The sequence below is a fragment of the Mus musculus genome, chromosome 6, assembly GCF_000001635.26.
Source record: "Mus musculus strain C57BL/6J chromosome 6, GRCm38.p6 C57BL/6J".
NCBI classification, from domain to species: domain Eukaryota; kingdom Metazoa; phylum Chordata; class Mammalia; order Rodentia; family Muridae; genus Mus; species Mus musculus.
In genome coordinates this window covers 67,010,897-67,022,059 of record NC_000072.6, presented here as the reverse complement: position 1 = coordinate 67,022,059, position 11,163 = coordinate 67,010,897, and the positions used below count along the sequence as shown (strand labels likewise).

General features: G+C 45.4%; 1 protein-coding gene and 1 pseudogene across 7 annotated transcripts in view; both read right to left on the bottom strand.

Annotated features, from left to right (window-relative positions):
* Positions 1-698: 698 nt before the first annotated feature.
* Gng12 (guanine nucleotide binding protein (G protein), gamma 12) overlaps positions 699-11,163 on the bottom strand; it is a 124,965-nt gene continuing 114,500 nt past the window's right edge. For 6 of the 7 annotated variants that reach the window (NM_001177560.1, NM_025278.5, NM_001177557.1 and 3 more), the window contains 2 exons: positions 6,217-6,335; positions 699-4,596 (listed from right to left, as the gene is read on the bottom strand). In NM_001177560.1, the coding sequence (NP_001171031.1) occupies positions 4,471-4,596; positions 6,217-6,309 (219 nt within the window). In that variant the 5' untranslated portion in view covers positions 6,310-6,335 and the 3' untranslated portion in view covers positions 699-4,470. The remainder of the gene's footprint in view (positions 4,597-6,216; positions 6,336-11,163) is intronic. The other variant, XM_006505542.4, reaches the window with a different exon arrangement.
* Gm15644 (predicted gene 15644) lies at positions 9,171-9,576 on the bottom strand (annotated as a pseudogene).

Here is an 11,163-nt window from a genome sequence, read left to right as displayed (position 1 = left end):
GTGGGAGACTGGTACCTGGCAAGGCTGAGACATGGTCTCCTAGTAACTTGCCTAGCAAGTGCTTCTGTAATCCTTTCTGGACAGGCTGAGTGAGAACCTCCTGTTCTATCATGTGTGCCTGCACACGTGTGTGTGTGCTGTGGGGATGGGCCTCTGTAGGGGTGGGGGTTTTATTACCTGGGGCCCATGGGCTGCTCCTTTGTCTGACCTTCATCATTGTAGGGGGATTACAGGAAAGCAGAGTATCTTCAGCAACTGCAATGTTAACTTGTCATGGTCACCGATGGTACTCAGGGTGGTGTCACTCCCTAGCCACCTCATAAGTCTCTTGTTTTTCCAGGATAGATGCAGTGTATGGGAGACCTATATCTAAGCTTGAAGTCTACTTTCTCTTCTTAAAAAACAATTCAAGACAATGCAGTGCTTTTTTTTTCTGTTTATCAAGCCTCGGCACCCATAACACCTTAGTAGCCTTCCTAATAGATCTTGTGACATTTGTCCCTCCTTCTGGCTCCCAGAAGGCCCTTTCATGACTCACGCTCTCTATACAATGCTGCAAGGATAGCGATAAATGTCAGCACCCCACCTTCCTCACGCCATCCCTAAGGCTGGGGAGCCCTGGGTGAGCCTCGTTTACCTGCACACCACAGCTCCTGGCTCTCAGAAGGTTCTTAGACAATGTCAAGTGAATGAAGAGAAAGGGAAGAAATAGTCTTTTATTAATTTATTGGGCAAAACACAGAAAGGAGTCAATGACGCACTGACCCAGTAAGTAAAGCTTTTAATGACTCTTCTCTCACATTTGTGAGCATGTTAGCAAGTGAAAAAAAATGCTTTTATTCTTTCCAAAGAACAGAGTTGCAAATAACAATCACAGTTTTAAAGTGATTAAGATGCTGGATGGACAGCCGAAGAATATTATCAAATAACAGAATCTCAACAACTTATCAAATGAAACTTTACTGAGACATAAGAGAATATGTGTTAGGAGTTAACATGGCTAAAAATGAAACATCACAGAAATAGTTAAGTCCATAAACCTAGAACAGGCACTGGATAACAAGTGATTAGGTGAGTACACACTACAGACAAACTGGTATTTGAAGCAGCTTATAGCACCAACACGTTGGCAGAAACGGCAGAGAGGCAGGTCATTCCACCAGGGCATCTGGGAATAGGGAGGCTCTCAGCTTCTTCTGCTTCTATTCCCTTGTGACAACAAGGGAAGGGGAGGCTCAGAGAGCTGACGTGCCTGGTCCTAAGTCACCCGGCACAGGACTGACCAGGCCATCGACCACTGGTAAATGCTCTATTCTATCTGATTTGACGTATTTTTCCTGCTTACAGGCTTACGATGAAAGAAAACAACAAACATCATGGCATACTTCAGTATTACATTTATTTCATTGGAGGTGACTCTTGGGCCTGTGCATGGACACCCCTTTAAGACAAATTCAGGGAGATGAATTTGACAGTTCTACCGTAGTGGTAAGCTGGTGGAAGGTGGCACCCGAACAAATATAATTTGGCACATATTTTTAAATGTTATTTTAGTGTGTGTGTGTGTAGGTCAGAAGAGAACCTGCGGGAATCAGATCTTTTCTTTTATGTTGTGCATCCTGTAGATGAAACACAGGCTGCCGGGCTTAGCATCAAGCACCTTTACCTACTGAGCCATCTCGCTGGCCCCAGTATGACACATGTTACATTGTGTAAACGATGAATGAGAATTATTAACTCGTTGGTATAAAATTTCCCCCATGGATAGCTTAAAGATCAGCAAAGTATAAAAATAATCCAAACACAGAAAACGCAGACCAAGCCTTCCCTTGAAAGTGTATGACACTCCTTTTCTTTCTGATGGTAAAGAATTTAGAAACATGATTTCAAAGAAATGGAATATTTAGCTACAACCCGCAGCTTGTGAACTATCTGCTACATTTCCCCTCTTTCAAAATATGTATGTTTCTTCAAGATGCTCTGGAGTCATGGAATCTTGTGTACGCTATCTTGCCAGGGCCACGGACAAATTTAAGATGAACTAGGGGGATCAGAGTATAAAGAGTATAGTGCTCGCGGGAGTGTTAGTTCAGACAACAGACTGAACACACAGAAAGGAAGCCAAGTTGTCAGTGTGGGAAAAACACTCCACATGGGACTTCTGTGCATCATGACATCACCAACATACTGCTGCAGTTACCGGCTTCATAAGTGAACAAAGACAGATAAATAAAAGTGACTCTTACATGTCATATATATGTGTATATATATATATTATACTTTCTCACATAGACATCTAGCTATAAGTAAGTCAACAGTTGGCTAATGATTTCCCTCCTGAGTCCAGCATCAAAGAATCTGATTTCATTATTATTATTGTGAGCACAGCTCAGATCTGGTTAGGAAGTTACAAGATATTTATTGTCTCTAATCAATGAAAAGGCAACAAAACCTCCTGGGACCTCAAGTTCATTTCTTACCATTAAAAGTATTTTAACAAAAATATGTTAAAGTACTAAAGGATATACTATGTTTGCTACCAATAATGTGCACATGATTGCATGAAAATATTCTGTAATAAACTGCCTTATAAATATTTAAAGAAACATGTTTAAGATTAGAGTGAATATAAGATTAGTGTTCTGAAACTATCAGTAGAAAAATATACTTGTAAAAAAAAAGAATGTTCCATTAAATGTAAAAATTGTCTTTTTTGGTGTACATTTCCATCTTTACCTTTTCCAAGGTAAAAGCTCGCTCTCTCTCTCTCTCTCCCGCCTGAGCAGGTGTCTTTAATCCAGCTGGGAGCTAAGCAGTGAGAACAGGTTGTGGGCAGTGCTATGGATTTCACACGCTCAGTTCCGAGTGCCAAGCAGATGGGTAACGTGGAGAAATTCTGATGCCTCTGAGTCACTTAGGAACAGGACTGCATGTTTACCACCAAGAAGCATGACGCTCAGAGCCCAGGCATTAGATATTAAAATACATTTTCTTTTAGTGCACACTGTATACAAGTGGGGGAAATTTTATAAACAACTCCCGGGGCTAAGTCCTTTTTGAGGACACTTTTTAAAATCCTTCATTAGCAGTTACCTTAATAACCTAAAATATCACAGGCTTTGTGTTTGGTTTGGACTTCGAATAGATTATTTTAAATAGTCACTGTGACAAAGTCAAAATCCTTTCTTGGTTATGTGCCTCTGGGATCCCTACTGGACACTGCGAGGGTACGTGGGCTATTTTCACAATTGGAGTAAAAGTGAGGACCCAACTGCTAGACGCTGAAACTAGCAAGCCTCCCTTTGGAAGGGCCCTCCCCCAGGGTGGTTTGTGGACATGGTAGTGTTGGAAGTATAGGCATCTGCAAAGAGCCCAAGTGTCTTTATATCGCTTGAATGTTTTTCCCCCCACTGTGGTCCACCAGTTAAAACTGGGAAGGAGGGAATGTCCCTCTACAAGCAGCTGCTCTAGCAGTAAGGGCAGGTACCATGCTGGTGAGGAGAAAGGGGCAGGGCTGCCTGTGAAGCTGGGCGCAGGAGAGCAGCTGTTTTTAAGAATTTCTCCTCCCTCTCCGAGATTGTGAGGCTCTCGGTCCCCTCTTCCATTCCAGTCATGAGGGTGGAAGTTTCTGAGGTGGCCACCCCCAATCCAGCAGAGATCAAGAGCCCTGGAGTGGAAGCTGCCTCCTGAGGGTCTCTTCCCCTTTCTTAGCCTCAGGATCAGAGAAGCCCAAATGACTGATATGAGTTAAGACCCCATCAAAGGGCTTTCAGTTTTAGCCTTAGGTTTTTAATTGGCACAGTTTATTGTAGACTAAGGGGCCAGCACAATTCCAAGAGAGGAGTGAGAACAGCATCAACTCATTATAATGCAGATGATCTTTGCAACGTTCTTTCATTACCTTTTTTTTTGTACAAAAATTTCACGGAAATTTACCTACACAGAGTCAGGATAATGATGTAACTCTGAAGGGAGGGAGCTACCGCAGGAAGTTTCAGGGTGGTTAGTGCCCATAGTGCAAAAAGGTATGGTTGTAGACACATGCCTCCTCCCCAGATCCCTTACATGGGATATAGGTTGGCACAAACATTATTAAGAACAGAATATAAAGGTTTTTGACTGAAGTGATTCTCGACATTTTAATTTGCCGGTGCTTAGACAATGTAGGTCTTGACATATCTTAATCAATTATATTTTGTAAAGACAAGCTTCCCACAACTCCCCTGCCATTTTCCTTATACAGTAACCCAATATGATACCATAGTTATCAAATAGAAAATAAGATTGTTATTCTGTATTAAATCAGTAAAGGGTGAAGAAAGGACAACTTGAAAAAGAGAGACTTCAGGGTCTATTATTCCGAGAGAAGGGTGTTTTAGTTACTAGCTGTGGTTACCAGGTAAGCTGAAGGAATCCCTTCAGGTTGCTGCTGTGGTTTGCGTTAAGAGGCAAGGGGCGCTTCCTGGTCCACTATAAGATGATGCAGGTCTTCTTATCCTTGAACGGGTTTTCTGAGGTCGGTATGCCCATCAGCAGGGGGTCGCTCCGGGCATGCTCCTCACAGTATGACATCAGGTCTGCTGATGCTTTTGAGACCTGACATGGACAAAAATAAGAAAGAGAAGACTTTACTGACAAATGTCAGTAGTGTAACTGAACCCAATAATCGGTGACATAGCATGACCTTCACACCGCTCGTCAAGTGCAGGGAAAATGGTTCCTGGCCAGTAAGACCTGCCTTAACCAAGTGATCAGAGGAGGACATCTCTCCTGCAAGCAAAAACATTTAGCTAGAAACAGGCAACAATCAATCTCCATTCTAAGAGATGGCAACTCTGTGAAACAAGCTGCCTGGATTCCCCATAAAACATGTTGTTACAGAAAACCCTGAAGAGCAATGATTTTCAAGTGGTTTAAAGTAAAAGTCCTAGTGTTTTCTATATGAACATGGAGCAAAAGAGACACACTGAGAGAAAATGAAAGCAAATGACATTTAACAATACTCAATGGTAAGAAGTGTAAATAAACTCCCGTGAAATGGTGGTGAGTGGGTGAGGCTCCTGCTGCCAAGCCTGATGACCTCTGTTCTTCCCCCAGGCCCCCCAGGCCCCACATGGTGTGAGAGAACAGCCTTCTGTGCTGTACTCTGCCGTCTACGTGTGTGCTTATTACTGACGCACACACACACACACACACACCCCAAAAACATTAATAGTAAAAACTGAGTATTTGAACATTTGCCATTCCTCTGCAGTATGCAATGTTTCAAAATAAAAGTTAGGGACAAAGAAGGAAAGGCATGCGAGTCAAGAGGAAGTTTACATTTTAGTTTCTAGGTAAGAGGAAGAAGACTGCTCCACAGAGCACAATTGAAGAATTGAATAGTGGAGCTCATACTTGAGTAGGCTTTGAGAGTTGCTCTCCGTGATACTAGTGTGGGGGAAGTGAAAGGCACACAGGAGCACGGGAAGTCTCCATGCCTTTCTCTGGAGTGGCATGTGCAACTCTGTCTTGTGAAGGGAGTCTGGAGGTAGACTCCAGGAGTGACAAGATCAGAGCTATGAGGGCCACCACAGGAACCTCAAGCTTTGCAGACAGGTGACTATCTCCAGTCAGGTAATTGCTCCCATTTCAGGAAACAGCATGAGTCATAACATTCCAGTGCTCTCAAGGGCCAGTCTTCTCAGGGTTGAAGGAAACACTTCAAGGTCAAGGTACCTAAGAAAATGTATCTGCCTCAAGATGGGGTCTCTATTAACCCTGGGGCACAGGGCAGTCACTCAGTGGCACACCAAAAGGCAGCCTTTTTGTTTTGTTTTGTTTTCTGCAGGAAGAGTCAAACTGGCAGTTACCTGCAACACTTTGATAACTCTGTAACCCTTGATAAATTCTGGAAGGGTGACAAGGATGTTTATCACCTCCCCAGGGAATCCTGTCCCCACTCAGAAGACAAGGCTTGATCACACTCAGTCAGGAAAGCAGGCACTTCCAGCTTGTCCTGGGCTTGACAGAGAGACCAGCTTAGAGATCGGCTCCCTCAGCTGTTTTGGAATAACACCTGTGGTGGCTAGGAAATGAAAACTAAATTCTTGTCAGCCTGCTCCAGGAAAGGCCTGGAAGCAAGCCGCACACAGCTGTTTCTTCTCCGACCCATGCTCCCGCCCAGGAAGGGTGGGGGAATTACCCAGAACACGCCACCGGGTCCCTCACACTTGCCTTTATTCTTTCGATGGAGGCTTCCAATCTCAGCTGCTGCACAGTTCTCCTGGCTTGGGCTATGCTGTTGGTGCTTGCCGTCTTGCTGGACATCTTTGATGAGTCTTCTTTCTGAAAATCTGAAGAGAAGTTTTAAGAAGGTGAACAGCATTTCCTTTGGGTTATTTGAACCTTTATTAAAATGGGTTACTTGAAGGAGACTGGCTGCATATCCCCAAATATCCCAGCCAGAAATGCCCTGCAGTAATTTTGGTGACGATCTAGATGTGCCAGAGTATCTACAAAACCTTTCTGCAGAAATTTAGCACGAATCAGTTTACTCTGTGTGCGCTGACATACTACAGAAGTGTCCTTTAAAGAACTTCCTAAGAAACAATGAAGTAGTTAAAGGACCTACAGCAAACATAAGTGTCCGGCAGCAGAGCATGCTACCATCACCACAACCCATAAGAGAAGGCTTCATTTCTATTGGTCTGATGAAAACTTCAAGTCGCAGGAAATGATGAGAAAGTCCTCTCCTAAAGCACTCTACACACAGGGCAACTGTTAGGGGACATCAGATGCGCAGTAAGTTTAAGACTATTGGTAGGTAAAGTCCTTATTTAAAAGGGAGTTAGGGGGAACTTCCAGCTGAAGGACTCTCCATGATAGATCTACAGTAAATGCCAAATGTATAATAGCCTGAAATGTTATCATTCCTTCCTGCTTTATCCCAATGGCCAAGACCCTTGCTCAACCTGCCCTCTAATGTTAGAGGGTTGACCCTCCTCTCTGGCCTGAGCCTTTGGATTCTACTCCACCCTGTTGCCTTGTCTGTACAACCAGATGATGCAAAGCAGTGGAAAGAGCCTGGCCCTTGAGCTTTGACCTGTCTGCTTAGCCAAGGGCACCATTTCAAGAGGAGGGCAGGTCCAGGGCAAGTGCTGCCTGGTGCCCCTTCCATATATGGTTACATTCATGCCTAGAGTGGTGGCAACTGGAGAAAAAGGCTGAGCTGGCAGGAAGGTGGCAGTTTCATGACTCATGGGAGCAGGTGGGCAGTAGGTGTGCCTCCCTGGCACTATGTGAGGACTCAGCAGTCTAGGGCACCATGGCGCCAGTAGCAAACCCAGGCTGACTCATTCTTTGGGAGGGCTTGCTGCTGCACAAGACTTAGACTAGACAAGGTAGAAAAACCCAGTAATATAGACCGAGTGAGTGACTGGAGACACAGATGTCTCCAAGGGCTGAGTCAATGATCTCAGAGGGCTGAACCCTTTGGTGTTCATTTTTACACATTTATATGAAACCAAAACACATTCAAAAACCAGAGCCAATGATATCCCTTCGATCGGTGTGCAGGACTTTGGACTAGGCCTTGGCTTGGCGTCGCGTCGGGCTTCCAGGTACCAGGCTTGGCTGCTTCCCTGCAACTAATCAGGAGGTTGAGAGTGGGCAGGTTGTTTCACTTTGACTGTTTATCTTCTCGTTGGTAAGAGAAGGGCACCATTAGCCACCTCCACAGCTTATGCAGATCTAGTATGGGGTCCAGGACAATGGTGGTCTACAGACTGCAGCTGTGGGCAGGACTGGAATCTCCTCCCTCTTCCCCTACCTGCTCAGTGAACCTCAGGGCTTCTGATTAATTTGGTCGAGGCAGGGCCCTTTCCAACAAGTCATTAGGCAATTTTGCCACATCAGTATCAGGACAGAGCCAAAGGTGTGGTGACAGTCACTAGGAGATTAGGGGAATAGGGAGGCCCCAGTAGGACAGAGGTACAAACAAGGAAGTGTATGGCAGGGCAGGGTGGCCTTGCCTGGTCTTGAGGCCTTAAGTGACCTTAATTCAACACACAGACTAACAGACTCTTCCTCAGCTTCCAGACATGCAGCCCCACCCAAGAGAGAGGCTTAGGGTCTCCAGGGGAGCAGGAAGGTGCCTCCCATCACAGACTTGGCCCACATCCCTTAATATGCATGCAGGCCAGGGTCTATTAATCATGGTCTGAAGTGCCGGCAAGGCATGGGCAGCCTCACCTTGCACAGAGTGCAGGGCCCTGACATCTGTCCCTGCAGCCTGGGAGCCTGGACTCTCTTTCCAGTTGGAGGTTGGTTGAATGTGACCCTGACTCTCTTTCTGCATGGCTGTGGTTTGTAGGCTTCACCTTCAGGGTTTCACTATGTTCCCTTCCCATGGGAATCATGCCAAGCATTCTCTTTTTCTCAACCTTCAGGTACAGTTTCTAAGGCCAGGGCAAATTTTCATGTAACTGCAGTAGAGGTCACACACGGACACCGCTCATTGCTCTTACCTGTGTGCCATCAGCAAACAATCCACAGTCCAGGTCTATTTATAAAAGCTTGGGAAGTGAAGTTCCCTCTTTCAGTGAAGATAGCTACACAGAACTACACAGTGGGGTGGGGGTGGGGTGGGGTGGGGTGGGGTGGGGATGGGACAGCGACTTTTTCCCTTCCCCGACTGTCTTACAATTAATATTTAAACCAGTTAGCTTGTAAGTCAAGACAAAAGAAAATGAAAGCGATAAAAACAGCAATCCACAATTCATTCCTGTCCGTTCAGGCCTCTACTGCTCCTTAGCTGGACTTGGTCAGACTCCTAGCCCCTCACTCCCTGCCACGGGGAGATCGTGCAGGTTCCCAGGCGCTAAGAGGTCCATACATCACTTGGATATTTTTCCTACTCTTCCTTTCCTCTACACCTCCTCTTTCCTTCTTACTAATGAGGTGTGTGGTGGGGGAGCATGTCCTCACTATGTTGCCTAGGCTGGCTCCAGTCTCCTAGGCGTAGGCCATCCTCCTGAAACCTCCCAAACAGCTGGAACTAGAGGCACAAGCTACCAAGCTGGGCAATTTCCTGTCCCCCTTTTGAAGCAGGGTCTCAAAAGGTAGGTATTTTTTCTCACCACTGAGAGAGGCCTCTTCCTAGGTTTGTTTTTTCTTTCTTTCTTTTTTTTTCAGTCTTTTATGTGATTTTATTTTCTCCCTTCAATCATAATAATATGATATCGAAATTTTGTCTTAACTGGTAGGTCTGTAAACACAGGCTTATCCATCCCACTGACAGGCAAAGCAAACACTGCTTCTTGAAATGGCCCCACCATGGATCCTCTGGTCATCCAACCCAAGTCACCCCCTTGTCTGACTTTATCTTCACTATATTGTATGGCCACTTCACTGAATCGCATCCCAGACTTTAACTTTTCCATGGCTTCCATGATTTTTCCATGTTGTTCACACACAATGTGTCTGACCTTTACTGCATTGCCACCACCTTTGGGACCCTGAGACTTCTTGTCAGCACTGTCACTCCCAGAGGCTGCACCTCCTTTTCCAGAACCAGTTTTCCCCTACGGTGGCATCGAGACAAGGTTTCTCTGTGTAGCCCTGGCTGTCCTGGAACTCACTCCGTAGACCAGGCTAGCCTCGAACTCAGAAATCCGCCTGCCTCTGCCTCCCAAATGCTGGGATTAAAGGCATTCGCCACCACCGCCAGGGTTATCTTCATTCTTAAATACAGTGTGCTTTTATTACATTTCTGTAGCAACAGCTTTGGGAAGTCAATTCAATGGGTTACTTGTGGGCAGCCCTAGAAAACAACCACTAGGCCATGGGGAAAGGAAAGGGAATCTCTGATTAGTGTTTCTGTTCTTAGAGAGGAATCAGGTCGAAATTTTATAGTTTTAACTAGAAGAACATCTTTCAGAGACATGGAATTCTACTGAGCTGCCTCAAATCTAGATAGAGACTGTGTCTCTTTCAGTGCTTGGAGGGAGGGAGGCCTTTCTGGGGCTGGGACTGGCTATAGAGGACCTTCCTCCTTGCAGATACTTCATATAGCCTCACCTAATGTCCTGGGGCAGAGCAGGACCACAGTGGTAGAAAACACCCCCAAATGTTTCTATTCTCTCCTGGGCAGGAGCGCCAGGCTGTCCGTCTATGCATCAGCTTGCTTTATCCAAGCAGAGCTTCCAGGGTAAATACCATGTGGCATCCTCATGAAAACCAGGAGCTTGCTTGTTGCTTTCATACAGTCTTTCAGGAAGCCTTATTACAACCCTGCGTGAAGTTTTTACTGTTGCTTTAAAGGTGAGGCATCTGGAACTAGAAATGATGGCTCCCAGGCAACCCAGTATTCTGCATTCCATGCTGCTTGTGAGACTTTTCTTTCCAGATGTCCCCCTTCCCACCTGTACCACAAAAAGGGTACCAATATAATTAAAGTGGCTAATTTTAATTATATTTAAACACTGGCCGGGCAGTGGTGGCACACGCCTTTAGCCCTAGCACTTGGGAGGCAGAGGCAGGAGGGTCTCTGACTTTGAGGCCAGGTTGTTCTACAGAGTGAGTTCCAGGACAGCCAGGGCTACACAGAGAAACCCTGTCTCAAAAAATCAAAAAGAACAAACAAACAAACAAACAAACAAAAAACCCACTGAGGGGTGGGGGTGTGGCATCACAGAATGTTCCACAATGTGGGTCATCACTGGAGCACCTCTGACACTCTGATGGTGTCAGTGTGTATCTTGAACCCTAGCACTCTATTCTCCCCAGTAGAGCCAAAATGTTAGAACTTGAGCCAATGACCATCTGATGAAAACCAGCTGTTGTTTCTTTTCAGCTTCATACATGGGCAAAATAATGGAACAGACATGAGGTATTTAGGTAATCAAATGGTTTGCACTGGTTTTGACACTATGGCTTGCCTAAATTCTGAGATTCTTAGAAATTCCTAGGAAAAGGGTGTTCCATTAAGGGAATACAGGCACTTAAATCTGTGTCAAGAGGACCCGAGCCAGAGAGGAGAGTGAGCATAAAATGTGTCACAGAGCATACTCTTCAGTGGAAGGAACAGAGGAGCCTAGAGTCTGAATGACAAGTCACAGTGGCCTGGCCCAGAGCTAATCACTGGGGCGAAGCAACTTCCAAGAACAAACATCCCTCTGTGGC